Source organism: Mauremys reevesii, linkage group 11 (assembly GCF_016161935.1).
Source record: "Mauremys reevesii isolate NIE-2019 linkage group 11, ASM1616193v1, whole genome shotgun sequence".
In the NCBI taxonomy this organism is placed as follows: domain Eukaryota; kingdom Metazoa; phylum Chordata; order Testudines; family Geoemydidae; genus Mauremys; species Mauremys reevesii.
In genome coordinates, this window is record NC_052633.1 from 74,628,611 (window position 1) to 74,649,758 (window position 21,148).

The 21,148-nt window shown below is 61.8% G+C and overlaps 1 protein-coding gene across 1 annotated transcript in view; it reads left to right on the top strand.

Annotated features, from left to right (window-relative positions):
- Positions 1 to 249: 249 nt before the first annotated feature.
- VIL1 (villin 1) overlaps positions 250 to 21,148 on the top strand; it is a 36,088-nt gene continuing 15,189 nt past the window's right edge. Inside the window, exons 1-5 of the mRNA XM_039494682.1 lie at positions 250 to 359; positions 18,875 to 18,970; positions 19,268 to 19,342; positions 20,000 to 20,214; positions 20,910 to 21,000. Of these exons, the coding sequence (XP_039350616.1) occupies positions 18,896 to 18,970; positions 19,268 to 19,342; positions 20,000 to 20,214; positions 20,910 to 21,000 (456 nt within the window). The 5' untranslated portion in view covers positions 250 to 359; positions 18,875 to 18,895. The remainder of the gene's footprint in view (positions 360 to 18,874; positions 18,971 to 19,267; positions 19,343 to 19,999; positions 20,215 to 20,909; positions 21,001 to 21,148) is intronic.

A 21,148-nucleotide genomic window follows, 5' to 3' on the forward strand; every position in this document is an offset into this window, starting at 1 on the left:
CCCGCCCGGGCACCCGCTCTGCGCCCTGCTGGCTTGGCCGACTCGCTCCCAGCCAAGGGCTCTGAGCTCACTCCCCTGGCAGCGTGTCCCAGGCCCTCATGAATGAGCTGCCTGTCGGCCCTGGCCACCTTTCACCCCCCTGCGCCCAGGCGCCCCCCCCCTTTGAGTACTAATTGCTGGAGTTCAGCTCATTAGCGGGCAGGAGGGGGAGGGGTGCTGGGACACTCCATCACCAGGCTGCCGGGCAAGGTCCCCTCCCACGCCAAGCCCTGGGCAGAGCGACGCCTCGCACCAGCCTAAAGAGCCCAAACGAACATTTGGGCACTAACGCTGCCCCTCCCCCGGCTGCGCTGTGCCAGGTAAGGGGGGGGGCTGCCAGCTGCCGAATGGGGTGGGCAAAACTGGGTCTCGATGGGGCCGGGGCCGGGCGCTCGGGAAAAGCTGCTGGCAAAGGCTGGCGTTTTCCCTGCTGTGCCGGGCACTGCCGAGCCAGGGGGCCCGCAGGCCAGGCCCTGCTGCAGGGCGTGGTGGGACCCAGCAGGTGGGCGAAACGGCCCAAGGAGCTGGAGACCAGGAGGCCCCCACGCCCCGAGCCCAGCCAGAGCGGCAGGAGCTGGGGGTAACTGGTTTTACACGGCGGCGGATGTGATGGGGTGGCCTGGGGTTGGCTCAGGGACCGGGGATCCCGTCCAGGCCTGTGTCCTCTGAGGGGGGGGTGGCACAGGGCGATGGGGGCAGAACGCCCGGGGGCCGCCAGCTCAGCTGGTGAGGGAGGCTGAGTGAGAGGATGGGGCTCTGTGGGGCAGGGCCCACCTGGCAAAGACAGTGAGTTTGTCTCTTGCGGTTGGGGGGGGCAGGACATTGGGAAACTTGCAGATCGGGGGAGTGAGAACCTCCCGCCCCAGCCCAGTTCGCTGCCCTCCAGCGAAACACCAGCACTGCTCGGCCTGCAGCTGGCCTCACCCACGTCGCAGGCAGAGACGCCAGCGCACCCGCTGGGCCCAGTGTCCTTCCGAGGGCACGGGCTCAGCTCTGCCATGAGCCCCAGGCGAGTGCCACAGAGCTGGTATCCCAAGGGAGCAGGGGACGTTCAGAGCCCGGGCAGGGACGTGCCAGTGTTTCAAGGCAAAGCCTCGTTGGTCGTCTTTTCCTGCCAGCGCCGGGTCCCGACGGGAGCTGATTGCCCGGAGCCCAGCGGCAGTGCCAGTGCAACGGCCGCTGTCCCTCGGGCAGACCTGGGCACCAGACGGGGCTTCCAGCTCCGGCAAGCTGCTCTCCCGGGGAACCGCCCTGCCTGGATCGGAGCCGCGGCGCCGCTTGGGAGCTGCCCTTCCCGGGTTGCTGGCATCCCCCTGGCAAGGCGCGGAAGGTGGTGCTCTGCGGGTGGAGCCAGCCAGCGGGTCATGGGGTCCGGGCATGGCACCGAGCCAGCCCCTGCTGCCCAGAGACAAGAGTCACCCAGCCACCCTCATGCTGCCCACGCCCGTCCTGCCTGCAGGGAGCTGTCAGTGCATGGCACCCCCCCACCCCCGTAATGGCTCAGGGCCCCTCCGGTCTGCACCAGCGTCTGTGGAGCCAGGGAGGAGGCGGCAGCGGCCACAGGGCCGTGGGGACACAGCGCCCAGGCAGGGTGGGGGTGCGGCAGGAAAGGGGGGGGGCTGCTGCAAAGGGCTTGTCTCCTCGCGACCCCTCCTCCGCCAGCTTGGGCACCTGCCTCCCCAACTTCAATCAGCCCCGGCCTTGAGCCCCCCCCCCCTCTACCCCCCACTCAGACAGCTCCCAACGCCGGCTCCTGGCCTGTCCGACCCAGACCAGGCCCCGGTGCCCCGGGCACAAGACTTCCTGGCCCAGTCAGTGCGGCTTGTCCTAGGCAGGGATGGAGCCGCCCACTCGGAGAAAGCTCCAGCGGGTGCAGCCGCCTGCCCAGCAACACCAGCCGCCATGCGCCCATCCCCCTGGCGTCCTGGCGCCCAGTGATACAGAGCCCAGTGCAAGGCCTCGGGCCTGGTATTCAAACCCTGCCCCCGGGCAAAGTGTGACATGCGGGTGTCGAGCGAGCCAATGGCCTCCGTGTGCCCAGTCACAGGGCCTGGAAGGGGGCCCAGGCCAAGGGGGTGTGCGTGGGGGGGTCTGCTCTGCGGCTGGAAGCTGTGACTGGGCAGGGAGCCGGTGTGCCCACGGCAGAGCTGTTCCTGGCATTGGCCCAGTGGGCAGACGCCCAGGTCCAACCTCAGCCCTGCATTAGGGCAAGAGCAGCGTGGGCCCCGCCATGGGGTGCCCATGTGGCCCCTGTCTCCGTGGGCACCTGGGGGGGGGGGGCCTGGGAAAGTCCACAGGTTGCAGCAGAGTCAACATTATAAATTGCTTCTGCACCTTCATTTAGTGACTGGGCCATAAATGGCCCCGGAGCCGGGAGGAAGTGCTGGTTAATGTTTGAAGAGGCTTGGACTGTGCCACCAGCTTAGGCCCGATAACGGGGAACGGCCCGGCCTGCCGCCCTCCCCAGCCATCGCCTGCAGCGCCGAGCCCAGGGACCCGGCCCAGGATCCCTGCCCCTGCCAGCAGGCCTTGGGGTGCTGGAGAGCCAGCCGCAAACCCCGCCTCGCGCCCGCCCTGCCCGGCCATCGCCTGCAGCGCCGAGCCCAGGGACCCGGCCCAGGATCCCTGCCCCTGCCAGCAGGCCTTGGGGTGCTGGAGAGCCAGCCGCAAACCCCGCCTCGCGCCCGCCCTGCCCGGCCGCTGCCTCGGTGCTCGGCTCTGCTCCTCTCCCGGTGTGGGCTGCGGGAGGCCAGGGTCAGGGCCCATGACGGGGAAGGGGCCCTGCCCGCGGGACGCTGCATGTGCCAGTGCCAATGTCCGTTACACCAGGCATGATCATTCACCCAGCCAGCTGTGGCGTCGTGCCGCTCCGGCCGTGGGAGCTGGCTGGCTGGCAGACTGTGGCCAGGAGCAGCCGTACAGAAACCTGGCCAGGCAGCCGGCCGTCTGGCCCAGCTAGTCGGCATGGTGGTTGTATTCCCAAGTCACTGCCCCACGGGCGTGTGAGGTTGTCACCCAGCCGGACACAGGCTGCAGAGAAAGAGGTGACACCCGCGCCAAACCCCGGAGGGCAGGCAACGAGGGACAGAGTCTTGCCCATGCGGGTCCTGGGCAGCAAGCGGCCATGGCCGGGCGACACAACTCGGCCCCAGGACACACCCCGCGGCTGATGTCCCGGGGCAGCCGTGCAGGGAGTTGGCTGGCAGGCGCTGGGTGGTGTCGGTGGGGTTGTTATTTGGCTGGCCGTGCGGAGTTGTCACTGCGTTAGTGTCTCACGTTCTGGCTGGGAGAGAAGCTGCGGTATTGAGGGCTGTGCCTTTAAGGGCTGAGCTTCCCTGCCAGCCACTTGGACCCGGGCGCTGACTAAGCCGTCTCCTGCAAGCACCTGACCCATGGGGCGGTCGCCGGACCCCACGGGCATCCGGTTCTGCCCAAGAAACAGCTTGTACCAGCCCCGTGTTGAACAAACGTCAGTGCCCATGTGGAACAAATTGGAAAGAGTCCAGCGGAGGGCAACAAAAATGATCAGGGGGCTGGTGCACATGACGTATGAGGAGAGGCTGAGGGAACTGGGATTGTTTAGCCTGCAGAAGAGAAGAATGAGGGGGGATTTGATAGCTGCCTTCAACTCCCTGAAGGGGGGTTCCAGAGAGGATGGATCTAGACTGTTCTCAGTGGTAGCAGATGACAGAACAAGGAGCAATGGTCTCAAGTTGCAGAGGGGGAGGTCTAGGTTGGATATTAGCAAACACTATCTCACTAGGAGGGTGGTGAAGCACTGGAATGGGTTCCCTAGGGAGGTGGTGGAATCTCCATCCTTAGAGGTGTTTAAGGCCCGGCTTGACAAAGCCCTGGCTGGGATGATTTAGTTGGGGTTGGCCCTGCTTTGAGCAGGGGGTTGGACGAGATCCCTCCTGAGGTCCCTTCCAGCCCTGCTAGTCTGATTCTAACACTTGGCCTCACAAGGGCGCAGGAGCAGCCAGACTGGGGCAGCCCCCGGCGCACCCTGCCCCTCTCCTGTCTCTGACTGGCCCAGCCCAGAGTGGCAGGGGCTGGGTACAGACTAGGGTAACTATGCAACGATCCACCCCTGGCTTCCACTCCCGGCTCTGGTCCCTGCCACGCCTCATGGGCCTGCTTCTGCGCTTATCCCTTCGGCCCCGCCGGGGAAACCAGCTAAGTCCTGGCCCTGCGCTCCCCTCCCCCGCTCTTCCCCACGCTCTTTGTCAGGTCTCTGCCTGCTGCCTGTGGGATCATTAAACATCAGCCCCCCCCCCCCCTTGCTGCTGGTTCCTCTCAGAACAGCCACACTGGGTCCGGCCAATGGTCCATGCAGCCCAGCGTCCTGGCTCTGCCCGTGGCCAATGCCAGGTGCTTCAAAGGGAATGAACTGAGCAGGGGACTCATCAAATGACCCAGCCCGTTGCCCATCCCCAGCTTCTGGCAGGCAGAGGGTTCAGGGACCCTCAGCGCATGGGGTTAGATCTGTGATCATCCTGGCTAGTAGCCATTCATGGCCCTGTCCTCCAGGAACTGAACCAGCTCTGTTTTGAACCCAGTTGTACTTTTGGTCTTCACCGCATCCCCTAGCAGTGAGTTCCACAGGTTGGCTGTGTGATGAAGTACTTCCTGCTGTTTGTATTAAACCTGCTGCCCGTTAATGTCACTGGGTGACCCCTGGTCCGTGTGTCACGTGATGGGGTAAGTGGCACTTCCGGAGTGGCTGGGGGTGATGGTGGTGGATCCAAATGTCGTTCTTCGACCGGCCAGCACGGAGACGGGGCAAACGGCTCCGCTGCAGCCCTGCTTCTGGCCACTGCTGACGCAGATCGTGTGACTCAACCAGCTTGCACCCCAATGGCTTGTCTGTCCCGTCAGCCCTGGCCAGGGCCACTCAGCCACCAGCATCAGGGGCTGGCAAATCCGTGCGCCGCCACGAGGCTGTATTTCTTCCTCGCCGCCTTCCTACTGCTGCTCCCAGGGCCATGCCCTGCATTGCCACCAGCCGGGCTGAAGGACCCCAGTTCCCACCCACGCTGTGCTGGGAGGCCCCAGGCTAGCGCCCAGCCTGTGGGGGGGAGCAGTGCAGACACACAAACAGCCCCCCCCCCCGGACTGTGCCAGCTGGCTACTGGGCTCGATGCCCTCAGCCGGAGCAGCGCGTCCATGGGGACTTGCTGGGTGGAGAAACGGGTGCTCTGAGGCAGGGAGATTCTTCAGTGTGACCTGGTTCTTCACCTTGTGCACATGGTCCCACTTCCCCAAGCCCGTTCAGCAGGCAGGTCCCTTGCTCAGAAATCATAAGAACGGCCAGACTGGGTCAGACCAAAGGTCCATCCAGCCCAGTGTCCTGTCTGCCGACAGTGGCCAATGCCAGGTGCCCCTGAGGGAGTGAACCCAACAGGCAATGATCAAGTGATCTCTCTCCTGCCATCCATCTCCACCCTCTGACAAACAGAGGCTAGGGACACCATTCCTTACCCAGCCTGGCTAATAGCCATTAACGGACTTAATCTCCATGAATGTATCTAATATAATCCCCACATCTGCCCCTCCTGTGGGCTCTGTGCCCAAGAAGCCCTATCACTCTCGCAACTCCTTCACCAGCCTTCCTGCCTGCAACACATGGAGGCTGACCAGTCTCCTAGCCCCACTGCCTGTGCACCCTGAGAAACCCCACCGCATCCCCCTGACTCAGCTCTGATCTGCCATGTGCTTTGAGCGGTCACCCCCCACTGTTTGCAGCTCTCACTAATCCATAAAAGGGCTTAATTGCTTCTGCCCCCGAGTCTGAAAGAAGGTTCTTGGCACCCGCTGACTTTAACCAGGACTGCGATTGTCTGTGGAGCCAGGACTCACCCGATGGCAGCTGTTAGTGCCTTTTGCCCGAACAGCACCTTCGTGCTGGCGAAGGTGGGATCCTGCTGAAATCGGTGCCAAGCCGTGTGCCCAGCAGGGTAGCCTCCTGGCGAGTTGATCTCTTGTAGCTCAGCATGATCATTGCAGCAGATAGTTCTTTGCCGGCTTCATTTCAGGGAGAGCTGGGACGTGCCTCAGTTTCCCTGAGGATGCACCTTTCTGGCCTGAATGTGATGCTCCCCCCCGCTCCCCCCCACCTAGGTTTTTGGAACTTGGGGTGTAGATTAACCTCATGTTCTTCCATGACTGCTCCCGGCACCCCGATCGCATCCGCGTGGCTGCAGCCCCTGGAAACATTCCTTGGGCTGGGTGAATAGCCAGGGGCCAGCGCGGGATGCGCAGCTCTGGGGCCAAGCACTGAGCCTGCAATCTGGCTCCGTGGAGGCCAGGGGCCCAGAGACTGGGTCACTTCCCGTGCCGACTCGGCGCACCCTGACCGCCTCTTGCCTGGGTTTAAAGCAGCAGCTGGACGGAGGCCAGAGCCAGGCAGGAGTTCCCGGCCCAGCAGACACAGAAGCAGGCAGCAGTGGATTAGCCACTGGGCCAATGGGGCCATGCCCATGGGCCCCGGCCAATTGGAGGGGCCCAGGGAAAATGGGGGCCCCTTTGCCCCAACTCGCTCCACCCGCCCAGCGCTCCTGCCGGGGAGTGGGGGAAGCCCCCTCACCTCGAGCCCACTCCCTGGCAGGGGAGCCGGGCAGGTGGGGGGAGTGGGGGAAGCCCCTGGGCCCCACCCATTTCCCCGGCAGGTGAGCTGCAGGCAGAAGGGATGGAGAGCGGCCCCCACTTGCTCTGCTCCAGGGACCCACAAACCCCGACTCCACCTCTGGGAGCACAGAGCAGCCCCAGGCCCAGATACGGAGTGTGGGGATTATGTGCAGCTGGTCCCAGGACAAGGACAGGCACCGGCATGTCCCTGGGGTCGGTTCCTTCCTGCTCTCAGCTCCGGAGATCAGCTGCTCCGCGGGCGCCCGCATGGGGATCCCCCTGGGAAGCAGCAGCCTGGGGAGCCCCACGGCCGACCAGGGCAAAGCCTGGGACCAGCTGAACATAATCCCCACACTCCGTGTGCCAGGCCACCGCGCCCCCTTCCCGTGCCAGAACTGTGCCAGGCCACCGCGCCCCCTTCCCGTGCCAGAACTGTGCCAGGCCACCGCGCCCCCTTCCCGTGCCAGAACTGTGCCAGGCCACCGCGCCCCCTTCCCGTGCCAGGCCACCGCGCCCCCGTCCCGTGCCAGAACTGTGCCAGGCCACCGCGCCCCCTTCCCAACTGTGCCCGGACACCGCGCCCCCTTCCCGTGCCAGAACTGTGCCAGGCCACCGCGCCCCCTGCCCGTGCCAGAAGTGTGCCCGGCCACAGAACTGTGTCCAGCCACGCCCCGCCCTTCCCGCCAGAACTGTGCCAGGCCACCGCCCCTTCCCGTGCCAGAACTGTGCCAGGACACGCGCCCCTTCCGTGCCAGAACTGTGCCAGGCCACCTTTTCCGTGCCAGAACACCGCGCCCTTCCCGTGCAGAACTGTGCCAAGCCACTGCGCCCCTTCCCGTGCCAGAACTGTGTCCGGCCACCGCGCCCCTTCCCGTGCCAGAACTGTGCCAGGCCACCGTGCCCCCTTCCCGTGCCAGGCCACCGCGCCCCCTTCCCGTGCCAGAACTGTGCCAGGCCACCGCGCCCCATCCCGTGCCAGAACTGTGCCAGGCCACCGCGCCCCCTTCCCGTGCCAGAACTGTGCCAGGCCACCCTGCCCCCGGCCCGTGCCAGAACTGTGCCAGGCCACCGCGCCCCCTTCCAGTGCCAGACCTTTGCCAGGCAACCGCGCCCCTTCCTGTGGCAGAACTGTGCCAGGCCACCGCGCCCCCTTCCCGTGCCAGAACTGTGCCAGGCCACCGCGCCTTCCCATGCCAGAACTGTGCCAGGCCACCGCGCCCCTTCCCGTGCCAGAACTGTGCCAGGCCACCGCGCCCCCTTCCCGTGCCAGAACTGTGCCAGGCCACCGTGCCCCCTTCCTGTGCCAGGCCACTGCGCCCCCTTCCCGTGCCAGAACTGTGCCAGGCCACCGCGCCCCTTCCCGTGCCAGAACTGTGCCAGGCCACCGCGCCCCCTTCCCGTGCCAGAACTGGGCCAGGCCACCGGGCCCCCTGCCTGTGCCAGAACTGTGCCAGGCCACCACGCCCCCTTCCCGTGCCAGAACTGTGCCAGGCCACCGCGCCCCCTTCCCGTGCCAGAACTGTGCCAGGCCACCGCGCCCCCTTCCCATGCCAGAACTGTGCCAGGCCACTGCGCCCCCTTCCCGTGCCAGGCCACCGCGCCCCCTTCCCGTGCCAGGCCACCACGGGCCCACCCTGCCACCGCAGTCATAGAGCCATAGAAGTGTAGGACTGGAAGGGACCTTGGAAGGTCATCGAGTCAAGTCCCCTTCCCTCACAGCAGGACCGAGTCCCCGCGGGGTAGCAAAGCCAGGGCAGGGTCGGGCGCACGTGCCCGGTGACCCGGCTGAGCGCGCCTGGCACACGTGGCGTTGCAACACCGCGAGCGAGCCGGGAACGGCCGCTCCTTCCTGCAGCATTAGAGGGAAGTGGCTGCTTGGCCTGAGGACCCTCCACTGCAGCCCGGTGCAATGGGCCGACTCCTGCAGGACAGGCTGCTCCCTCGGGACGTCATCGCTCCGTGTACCTGCACCAGCAGCCGCTCCTGGAGCCCGGCTCTGGGGCAGGGTCCTGCTCTGCCGGCTGCCGGGTGCTGAGCACGGGGTGCAGTGGGGACCCCCCCCAGTTAGCTCTGGGATGCGGGAAGGAGGCTCTTCCCACCCGGCCCCTGCCAGCTTTAAAGCAGGCCAAGCCCAGGGCCTGCAGTGCTGCTTCCCCTGGGGGCAGCGGACATTGGTCTGTGTGCGGGAGTCCAGGCGATAAGATAAGCCGGAGAAACTCCCCAGTGCTGTAAAGCAATAAACCAGGCGAAGGCCCCGATGAAACCGCTCCCGCTCCCCGCCCCGCTCGGGGAATCCAGGCTGGGGGCGAGTGGGGGGGGTCCGGACTGGTCACTCTCTGCACAGCCAGACCCCGGCTCCGATCCCTCCATTCTGCGGCTTCGCTCTCACTGCCAGGCCTAAACCGTCACAGAGCCTGGCTGGGTGCCCGTTAAACAGCTGCCACGGCCCAGCCAAGAGGTGGGAGCTGTCAGGGGGTCCCCGGGCGCTGCCCTGGAGCTGCTCCCCACAAAGCCAGGCAGGACCCTGGGGAGCCTCCTCTCCCTCGGAGCAGCCTGTCTGCAGGGCAAGAAGCTCACACGGCTTCACCTCCTGGGTCTGACCTTGGAGCATTCAGCATCCTCTGCCCCTCCGAGCGCTTCCCCCAGCGAGTCTGCCCGGGCGGGGTCCTGGGGGGGCCACAGGGTCCTGCCCCCCAACTGCGCAGTCAGACGTGACTCTCAGCCAGCCAGTAACACAGAGGTTTATTAGACGACGGGAACAGGGTCTGAAACGGGGCTTGTAGGTACCGCGAACTGGACCCCCTTTAGTTAGGTCCATCTGGGGCCCCCAGGGAGGCCCCAGCCCCATTTGGGAGCCCAAGCCCCCTCAGGGCCCGTCTCCATTTCCCAGCCAGCTCCAAACTGAAAACTCCCCCCAGCCTCTCACTCAGCCTCCCCCCAGCTCCTCCTCCAGCCTTTGTCCAGTGTCCCGGGCAGAGGTGTCACCTGGCCTCCATCCCCCCTCCTGGGGTCTCATGTTACCTGCTCAGGTCTCCTCCCTTCCCCAGTGCCGGCCCAGCACAACTCCCCAGCAACCCTCCCAGGCCAACACTCCCCACTCAGCATCCACATGACGCAGCCCAAACATCCCCACTTCCTCACAGGAGCATTTCAGCGCCAGGCGCGTGAGCCCCGTGCAGTGTGGCTGCGCCTCCCCCCAGCAGTGGCTGCATTTTGCAGCTGGGTGAGGGACTCCCATAGGTGTGCAATGCGGTAAAATGCACTAGGAGAAATAGACCCGGTCGTTGCATCCCAGTGCCAACAGAACCTGAACGCAGCACGTCAGGCCATGCCCACCGGCTGCAAAGCCAGAGCCAGGCTTGCAGCACACGGGCAGACGGGGGCCCTGGGCTCGCTAGCTCACGCCCACAGGAGTTAACACCCAGAGGAGTTTCGCCCCACGAGGGGGGAGGGGGAGTCACGCTGCTCCCGCGGGTGATGGGGACAGAAAGTGAGAGTCCAGCGCACGCTCTCAAGGATTCTTTTGGTTTTGCTTCCCATCAGTTGGGTAAATATTTACCAGGCCGGGAGTGATCTTTGCCAGGCAGCAGGTGCTAAATAATGACCAACCAGGGAGACTTTAATTCCAGCTCTGCTAGCGCCCCGGCCTGTCCAGATCCGAGAGACCAGGATCGACAGCCCCTCTCCATCCGTCCCCACCAGTGCAGCTCCGGGGCTTCTGGGCCCTGCCCCTGCCCCAGGGGTCTGGGCTGAGTCCCCACAGGAGAAGGGGCCTGGCCATAGCGACCTGCCCTTGGGCTGTCAAAGCACCAGAACTGCAGGTCCCTGCCACACCTGTGTCCAAAGAGCAAGACTTGGACCCAGCGTAGGAAACGTCTCCCTGTAGGAATGTGCCACCTGCAGCAGTTCCTGGATTGTAGAGACCTGCTGTTGTAAAACACTCCTGCCTGATGCAGCAAATGCCCACGGATCGTTTCTCACACTATAGAGGTGTGTGAACCTGCTGGGTAGCAATGTGCTACCCAGAGCAATTACTGAGACGCAATGGATTGTAAGAAACTGCTGCCCCACGTAGCAAGTGCCTACAGGGAGCAGCGTGTCCCCTGCACTCAGGGCAGGACTAAGTGTTATCTAGCCCAGCCCTGACAGGTGTGTGTCCAACCTGCTCTTGATGGAGATTCCACCACCTCCCTGGGCCATTTATTCCAGTGTTTAACCACCCTGACAGTTAGGAAGCTTTTCCTAATGTCCAACCTAAACCTCCCTTGCTGCAGTTTCAGCCCATTGCTTCTTGTCCTGTCCTCAGAGGTTAAGAAGAACAATTTGTCTCCCTCCTCCTTGTAACAACCTTTTATGTACTTGAAACTGTTCTCATGTTTCAATCGTCCCTCACAGGCCCAGGTTTTCTAGACCTTTCATCATTTTTGTTGCTCTTCTCTGGACTTTCTCCAATTTGTCCACATCTTTCCTGAAATGTGGCGCCCAGAACCAGACACAATATTCCAGCTGAGGCCAAATCAGTGTGGAGTAGAGCAGAGCAGAATTACTGCTTGTGTCTTGCTTAGAACATTCCCGCTAGTACATCTCAGAAGGACGTTCGCTTTTTTTGCAACAGTGTCACACTGTTGACTCATATTTAGCTTGTGATCCACTCTGACCCCCAGATCCTTTCCGCAGTTCTCCTTCCTAGGCCGTCACTGCCCATTTGTGTGTGTGCGCCTGACTGTTCCTTCCTACGTGGAGCACTTTGCATTTGTCCTGATTGAATTTCATCCTATTTACTTCAGCCCATTTCTCCAGTTTGTCCAGATCATTTTGAATTTTAATCCTGTCCTCCAAAGCACTTGCAACCCCTCCCAGCTTGGTATCGTCCACAAACTTCATAAGTGTGCTCTCTGTGCCATTATCTAAATCATCGATGAAGATATTGAACAGAACTGGACCCAGAACTGATCCCTGCGGGACCCCACTCGTTACGTCCTTCCAGCCTGACTGTGAACCACTGATAATGACTCTCTGGGAACAGTTTTCCAACCAGTTTTGCACTCACCTTATAGTAGCTCCACCTAGGTTGCATTTCCCTAGTTTGTTTATGAGAAGGTCACTCAAGACACTATCAAAAGCTTTACTAAAGTCAAAATAAACCACGTCTTCGCCCGCATCCACAAGGCTTGTTACCCTGGCAAAGAAAGCTACCGGGTTGGTCTGACACGATTTGTTCTTGACAGATCCCTGCTGACTGTTACTTATCACCTCATTATCTTCTACATGTTTGCAAATCGATTGCTTAATTATTTGCTCCATTGTCTTTCCGGGTACAGAAGTGAAGCCGACTGGTCTGTAATTCCCCGGTTTGTCTTTGTTCCCCTTTTTATAGATGGGCACTCGATTTGCCCTTTTCCTGTCTGCTGGAGTCTCTCCCGTCTGCCATCACTTCTCAGAGATACTCGCTAGTGGCTCAGATATCTCCTCAGTCAGCCCCTTGAGTGTTGTAGGAGGCATTTCATCAGGCCCTGGTGACTTGAAGACGTCTAACTTGCCTACGTCATTTTTAACTTGTTCTTTCCCTATTTTAGCCTCTTCTGATCCTACCTCATTTTCACTGGCATTCACTACGTTGCACGTCCAGTCACCACCAACCTGCTTGGTGAAAACCGAAACAAAGACGTCATCAAGCACCTCTGCCATTTCCACATTTTCTGTTGTTATTTCCCCCCTCATTGAGTAACGGGCCCACCCTGTCCTTGGTCATCGTCTTGCTTCTAATGGATTTGTAGGACGTTTTCTTGTTACCCTTTACGTCCCTAGCTAGTTTGATCTCCTTTTGTGCCTTGGCCTTTCTAATTTTGTCCCTGCAGACTTGTGGTGTTTGTTTATAGTCATTTGACCTAGTTTCCACTTTTTGTAGGACTCTCTTTTGAGTTTCAGATCATTGAAGATCCCCTGGCTAAGCCAGGCTGGTCTCTTGCCAGACTTCCCATCGTTCCTACGCTGTGGGATCGTTTGCTCTTGTGCCCTTAATAACGTCTCTTTGAAAAACTGCCAACTGTCTTCAATTGTTTTTCCCCTAAGACTAGCTCTTTAGAGGTTCAGGCTTCTCCCACCAACAAATGAGCCAGCGAAGCAGCCTACCAAAATAAGTAACCCTCCCCTGCTATTTCCATTCGGAGGAGAACTGATGCTGAATCCTGCAGCTGACAGAATGGGGTATAAATAAGTATCACGCAGAAAAAATCCGTCACTGCCTGGACGTTGAGATGAGGGGAGCGGTCAGAAATACAGGGGGCAGGGGGGGCCCATGAGGGCTGAGACTGTTAGGGTGAAGGGGGCTGTACAGCACCACAGTAAACACTGAAAAATGTTTCGCGGCCATTTTATTAGATTTAATTCATGTTTTTATCATCACACAAATTAAAGTTGGCTACACAAGCCTACTAGGAAGCACCACACCTACAGCCTTCTTGTTGTAAGTTTGCACAACTCAGTTCTCAGTGGTGGCAGGTGACAGAACAAGGAGCAATGGTCTCAAGCTGCAGTGGGGGAGGTCTAGGTGGATATTAGCAAACACTATTTCACTAGGAGGGTGGTGAGGCACTGGAATGGGTTCCCTAGGGAGGTGGTGGAATCGCCTTCCTTAGAGGTGTTTAAGGTCTGGCTTGACAAAGCCCTGGCTGGGATGATTTAGTTGGGGTTGGTCCTGCTTTGAGCAGGGGGCTGGACTAGATCCCTCCTGAGGTCCCTTCCAACCCTGAGATTCTATGGTTCTATGAACTCTGTTAATGAACTTCTCGAATGCAGTGCATTCATTTTTGGTGGCTTCTCATGTGTCAGGTACTTCCAGTCCTTAACGATAAGCTCATGATCAGGCAGAAGGTGACTTCTTTCAAAACACAAAATTCTATTCAATGAGGAAAAAGAACACTCAGCTGTAGCTGTTGTGGCCAGGAGTAGACGGAGATGAATTCCTACTTCTCTCATCCCAGGAAACATAGCACAAAAATTGGGTCGAACCACTAGTGACGATAAAGAAGAGGTTGAAATCAAATCTACATTCGTTCATCGTATGATATTCCGCTTTGTGTTCAAATTCTCTATTCTGTCCTAGTCACATGGCAGCCCCATTGCTGGTAGTGCCTCACTCCACTCAACTGTCGGTGTTTTACAAGACAGGCACCTGTAAAAGTTACGTAGAGGTTGATGGAATCCAGAAGTAGTTGTTGTAGAGATGTCCATCTACTTTACTTTCTTAGCTGGCTTAAGAAACACTTCTTGTCTTCTTCATTTAAGGAGTTAATATAAGCACCCTAATTGGTCAACTTCTGAACTGAAGTCTTTGCTTCTTCCAGTACGTCTCCAAGGGATCGCTCGCTGACTGAGCCAAGGGTAGCTTCCAGCACTGGACAGAGATCTAATACTGGTGTAGCAGAGGCCTGGATGGGATTGTAGAATGACCCAAGTGGTTTCTCAATAGTAGACTTACAAGAGAGAACGGCGATTGTGTTCTCTGAACTTAGCAGCAAAAGTCACCCACCAGCCTCACTACTTAGATCCGTCCCATCTTGGTAGATACTTTCCAAAGCCAGTAATAACGGCTGGAGTAATTTTAAGACAACAGCCAAGGATTGCTCATGAGAAAGCCAGCGGGTTTTCCCAGGTTGGACTGATTTGAACTTCTGTCCCAATGAATCTTCTATTTTTTCCAAGATGTTCAGTCCTTTTGGACTCTTGCTGAAAAAGAGTCTAATGAAGACATTACATGTATAGCTTTTTAAACGCCTTTTGAAGATTCTGCAGCTTGTATTAGTGCTAGTTAGAGTAGATGGCCTCTGCAGTGCACATAGGAGAGATTAGGGTTAAGCTTTTCTCTGAGCAACGCTTACACTCCACCATGTCTTCCAGAGACATTTGCAGCTCCATCAAATGCAGAGGCAGCCATCCGTTTGGGGTCCAGTTGATGTGGGTTGTCAGAGATGTGTCTTCTATAACCTGAACATCTGGAAATTCATCCACTGATCTACCACTGACAACAAGCTAACATAGGCAATGACTTAATCCTTGACACCCATTTGCATCAGTGCATTCATCAGCCACGTATGCACATTTTTTGAATGTGCTGAGAAAGTTCCTCCCTTTTTCAACTGTTGAGTCTTTCCCTGTTGCTCCACAGGCTTCTAGCCAGTCAGTTGAGTTTCTTGCAGAAAGATAGCGAGCGCTTGCTGATCTTGGTCGGAACCAGTGTCCAACTTCAGGATGAACAAGTGACAATGCACTTAACATTGGCCTCCAGTTTGTAGTGTGTGGTGTCTCTGGCTTAAAGAGAAAGTCGGATGCCACGGCCGTGTGTGTTTGAATAAACTGTGTTGTGGCTCCAGCATTTTTAACAGCCTCGTTAAGTACTTCTAAACTTGGCTTTGACAGTGACTGGCTGATCAGGCTTTCTGCATGTCGCTGCAGTCCAGAGGCCTGGTGTTTTGCAGCCTTTTCACTTCGTTTGTCAGCATTGGCTTTGCTGATCAGTCTGGCAAACCAAACGCCTCCACTTTTACTATATAAAGCCACCGTCTGCTCACAGCTTGAACACTGGAGCCTAGCAAATTTATCTGGGCATAAGCTTTGGTGGGCTAATGGCCCATCCTGATTATCACTACAAAAGATTTTTTTTTCCTGCTGATAATAGCCCACCTTAACTGATTAGCCTCATTAGAGTTGGTATGGCAACCCCCATCTTTTCATATGCTCTGTATATATCTATAGATATCTATAGATATAGATCTATATCTATCTTTCTACTGTATGTTCCACTCTATGCATCCGATGAAGTGGGTTTTAGCCCACGAAAGCTTATGTCCAAATAAATGTGTTAGTCTCTAAGGTGCCACAAGGACTCCTTGTTCTTTTTGCTGATACAGACTAACACGGCTGCCCCTCTGAATCTTGAACACTGTGTGCAGTCCTGGGCGCCCCATCTCAAAAAAAAATTAAAAAAATGCCCAGGGGCAGGTGGGCACATGGTACCCAGAATGCCCAGGGGCAGGTGGGCGCAGGGTACCCAGAATGCCCAGGGGCAGGTGGGCGCAGGGTACCCAGAATGCCCAGGGGCAGGTGGGCACAGGGTACCCAGAATGCCCAGGGGCAGGAGGGCACATGGTACCCAGAATGCCCAGGGGCAGGTGGGCACAGGGTACCCAGAATTCCCAGGGGCAGGTGGGCACATGGTACCCAGAATGCCCAGGGGCAGGTGGGCATAGGGTACCCAGAGTCCCCAGGCAGGTGTGGTGCCGTCGACCTGCGTGGGCCCAGCGTGTTCAGAGCAGTGTCTGTTCCTCCCCCGGTGGCCGCGGCGCGGCTCTGCCGGGGACCCTGCTGCAGGCGGGGTGCTCTGGACCTGCTCTCCCCGGTGCCTCTCTGCCCGCGACACCGCGCCGGTTCCCTGCTGATTCCCAGCACGGCCAGACTCGGCTCCAGCACACGGGAACCTGCCCCAGGCTCCGTGGCAGGTGCCTCCTGCTGCAGGCGGAGGCGGGGTGGGGCCAGGGGGCAGATCTGCGACGAGATAACGATGCCGCCTGCCAGCAACGAACAGGGAGTAACGGTGCCCGGGCAGCAGGGGAAGCGCCCCAGGGACCCAGGGACCTTGGCTCGCCTGCGTGTCCCTCCCCAGGCTCCTGCCCTTATATGGCGAACGCAGGTCCGGGCAAGGAGGGGACAAAGGTCGCCCCGTCTCCGTCTCTGGCAGGAGAGCACTTTGCACAGGTACCAGCCGTCTCCAAGCTGCTGCCTGGGGCACCACGTCTCAGCCGCGCCAGCTAGCACTGCCGGAGAGGTAAGGGGCTGGCGGAGGGGCTCGGGGGCTTGGCACCTCGCCCCGGCCCCTGCCACTGCATCCCCTTGTGCCTGGCTTTGCCCTGCAGGCCCTGGCGCGGATCTCAGGGCCCAGCCCCGAACAGCTGGGACCCACCTGCCAGGCCTCTCCGGCCCCCTCTGCTCCCAGGGCAGGGGGCAGGTGGGATGTGGAGGCCTCTGACTGACGAGGGCTGCTCCTTGCTGGTGGCTTTTGGGGGAGCGCCAAGGGCTGAGGATATAGGGCCTGATCCGGCGCACTGGGCTTTGGATGGGACCCACAGCCTGCTGGGGCAGGGGAGCAGGGACCCCTCTGGGCTCCCCCTAAATCAGACCCACTCCCCGCCCCCTTGGAGGCGCAGGCTCCGTTCCCTGATGGGTGCCAATCGCCCGCACCTCCCTCCAGCCTGGCACAGCGGTGGCAAGGATGTGGTGTCTCTGGCAGCCCCCGGGGCCAGCGTCTCTGCATGTCAGCACCCACACGGCCCCGGGGAGGAGGGGCAGGAGCGGTATCTGCATGGGACACATGGGGAAACTGAGGCAGGGGGCCAGGCCAGGCCACAGAGGGTGTCAGGGTTTGAGATGAGCCTGGCGGAGCTGCCCGGGGAGGTTCCTCGGGGCCTGGTCGCTGTTTGACGTCACTGGGCAGGCGCGGGGAACTGGGGGCGACGGCCGAGCGGGGGGCAGGCAGCTGGGGGCATGTGAGGGCTGGGTCCAGCTGAGCACAGGGGTGGGGGCGGGAGTCGGCTGAACCCCACACCCAGACCAAAGGCCCATTCTGGGCAGATCGTTGCCCCCTGTAACAGAGCCCAGAGGGGCCGTGTCTGGGCCTGGGGGGCGAGGGGGGTGGGGCTGCTCCAGCTTGTCCTGACACAGGGGGCGACTGACCCGAGCTGAGCAAGAGGGGGCGAGTATCTGAGCTGCTCTGAATGTCGGGGGGGGCTGATCAGCATGGGGGTGCATGCAGCTGAGTGCCCCTGGATCCCGGGGTGGGGGGCCGGAGGGGCCACCCTTCAGGGCTCCAGCCGGCCGTGAGCCGTCATGGCACAAGGCCAGGCAGGGGAATCCGGTGCCGCTGGGGCTGGATGGCACAGAAGGGGGGGCACACGCTGGCCCTGGGAACAGGGGGGCTCATTGGTGGAGCTCTAGGGCGGGTGAGTGGGCAGCGGCGAAGGTGCCTGATCTCGCCCCTCGGACGGGCCAGGGAGGCCAGGCCCCCCCCGCCGCATGGCCCTGCCAAGGTGCTCGTGCGCGGGCCCCTCGGGCCAATCACCAGGTGGGCGGGAGGGATCTCGAGTGAGCGGCACGTCCAGCCCCCTGCACTGAGGCCCGAGCAAACCCGGAGCAGCCCTCACCGGGCTTTGTCCAAGCTGGTGTCGGACCCCTCCAGTGACCGGGACCCCACCCTGCCTTCCCCGCCTCCCGGGGCGGCTTTTCTAACCCTCCTCGGCTCTGCTGCTCTCCTCCAGCTCCCGACGAGCCCCCCGCCCCGTGCCGAGCAGAGCGGGACACTCACCTGCCGGACGACTCTCCTGTTAATACACCCCAGGGTGCCAGTCACCCGCACCCCCAGCCTGGGCGGGAGCCCTGCCCCAGGCAGCTGCAGCCGCCGGCCCCTCGGGCTCCGGCTCCAGGGCTCCGTCAACCCACGAAAGCATCGATCGTGTGCCGGGGCCCCCATGGTCCTTGGGCGCGGCTCCCTGGCCGGGGGCATGCTTCAGGGCTTCCCTGCCCCCACTCCCGGAAGCGGGCACATCCCACACAGGTGGCAGGTAACCCCTGGCATCTGGCGCGCGTCTGTTTATCAGCCTGGCTGGGCCCATCTGTGCCAGCAGCCGGACCCCGGCTGGCAGCACCCACACCCACGGGCCGCACCCCAGAGAGCAGTAAAACCCCATCGCCCGGCGTGACAGCTGCTCCCTGGGCTGAGCCGGGATTAAACCGGGCACCTCTGGAGCTGCCAGCAGGCCTGAGCTGCGGAGCCCGGGCCTGGCCTGGGCACAGGTAATGCCCAAGGGCACGGCCGCTGCCCCTGCCCCAGAGCTGCCCGTCTGGCACCTTCCACCACAGCCCCCGGCCCAGCCCACTCCTCTCGACCACGGCACTGCCCTCGGCGGAGCTGCCTCCCGGGCGCAGGGACTTGCTGGCACATGCACCGGGGGTCCCCTCTCCCCGACCACCAGGGGGAACTGGACACGGCCCCAGAACCAGATCTGGAAATGAGCCCTCGCCCAGCCGGGCCCAGCGCCGGCCCCTTGGAGCGTGGGGTGCACACGGAGCCCCCCGCGAGGCTCCAGGCAGGGGCTCGGCTCAGCGTCTCCCTGTTATTAACGAGGGCGTCACCAATGCTGCATCTCTCCCGTGCCAGGCCCCCGCCGTGCCGCCCACCATGCCGGAACTCACCGCCAAAGTCACCAAGACGCTGAACAGAACCACGCCTGGGCTGCAGATCTGGAGAATCGAGGTGGGTGGCGGGACCCGGCGACGGGGGGGACCCAGCCGGGGATGGGGCTCCTGGCTCTCTGCGCTCGGGACTGGGAGCCGGCGAACATCTCGGGGACGCGGCCTCACCCCAGACTCAGCGGCCGCCGGGGATGCTGGGGGATGTCAGGCTGCCGGCAGCAGCGAAGGGGTTAGCGAGCTCAGGCAGGCGGCACCAGGGGGGTACCTGGGCCGTCCCCCCAAGCCTGGTTCGCCTGCGCTGGTTTGCCAGGGGGGGCCCCCTCCGGACTCAGCACCGCGCGCTTCCTTCTCTTCCCAGAAAATGGAGATGGTGCCGGTGCCTCCCAAAAGCTACGGGAACTTCTACGAAGGGGACTGCTACGTGCTGCTGGCGGTATGAGCTGGGCCTGGGCCTGGGACGGAGCTTGGGGGGCAGCGGGCGCCCTCCCGGGCATGGGCAGCTGCGTGTCTCGCCCTGCGGGGGGGTGGCGTGGGGCAGGGACGGAGCTCGGGGGGCAGCGGGCGCCCTCCCGGACATGGGCAGCTGCGTGTCTCACCCCGCGGGAGGGGGGGGTGTGGGGCAGGGACGGAGCTCGGGGGGCAGCGGGTGCCCTCCCGGGCATGGGCAGCTGCGTGTCTCGCCCCGCGGGGGGGTGGCGGGGGGCAGGGTTGCTTAGCACCGGCAATGAGCGTGTGACAGCGAGTGCGGGCGTGCGCTGGGGCGAGCGGGCGTGCAAGCCGTGGGGTGAGGGGGCTGAAGGGGGACTAGGCTGTAACATTTGCATGAGGCCGGCCAGCCAGACGCCACGTCCACCTGCAAGCAGGAGCCGTACAGGGGAAACTGAGGCATGCACGGGCCTCATTGAACTATTACAGCATACGCCCACTTCATCACGGGGCGAGGGGAGGGGAGGGCAGGGCTGGGACGTGCCCGTGTTCCCTGCGGGCCGCAGCGTCTCCATGCGGTTAGCCGGCGGCAGGGTCCCAGCCCACGGCGGCCCCCGGCCCCCAGACCTCTGCCCGCCGCTAGCCCAGTGTCCTTTGGCCGCAGACGCACAAGACCGGGAACAGCTTCAGATACGACCTCCACTACTGGCTCGGCCGGGAGTCGTCGCAGGACGAGCAGGGGGCGGCTGCCATCTACACCACGCAGCTGGACGAGCACCTGGGCGGGGTGGCCGTGCAGCACCGCGAGGCCCAGGGCAACGAGAGCAACGGCTTCAAGGGCCTCTTCAAACAGGGGCTCGTGTACGCAGGGGGCGGGCGGCGGATCCCCACCCCAACCCGCCCCGAGCGTGGGGGTGGCCGTGGCGCCCCCTAGGGGCCGGTCCCAGCAGCTCCACCAGCCTGCGCCGCACCCGCAGTAGGAGGGGGCAGGCGCTCTCGGTCCCGGGTTCGAGCCCCGCTCTCGGCCGCGGTGCGGCTGCACGGCCGCGGGAGGGGGGTTGGGATCCGGCCCCTGCTGTCTGGGCCCAGGATGGAGCCACAACCCGTCAGCTAGTCCCTGCCCCATGGGAGGGACTCGGGAGCCACTGAGCGGTCCCCGGAAGGCAGGCCTGGCAGGGGGTGGCCAGGTTGGGGGCTGCCCCCACCCCATAAGCAGAGGCCCCTGCAGCTCAGCTCTCCTGGAGAACGCCAGGTTTCTGTTCCCAGAGGCAAGGGCCTCAGTTTCCCCAGGGACGGAGACTCGCTGGGACAGGAGTTCAGGCACCGGCTCCCTGTACTGAGAGGCAGCAGGGTCTAGTGGCTAGAGCAGGGGAAGAGGAGCCAGGACTCCTGGGTTCTAAGCCCCTCCCCTGCCCCTCGCTCTCTGTGCGACTGGGGCATGTCCCCGCCCATCACCCGAATGGGGCTCCCTGGGGGGGGGGGGGGGGGGTGTAACTGCCTGCAAAGCCCTGGGCCAGGGCTGGGGGGGGGGGCCTCCCTCTCTCTGACCCTTTCCCAGCTATATAAGAAGAGAGGCGCGCCGGGATGAAGCACGTGGAGACCAACACGTACAACGTGCAACGGCTGCTGCACGTGAAGGGCAAGAAGAACGTGGTGGCTGGAGAGGTGGGTGATGGGGGGGGCTGGCACAAGCCCCGGAGCCCCCAGTCCACGCTGGCTTTGGGCTTAAACCCAGCGCCCAGGGCCCTTTGCCAAAAGCCAGCTCAGGGCAGCGTACACATGGGGTTCTCCTTCACTTCCTGTCCTAAACATT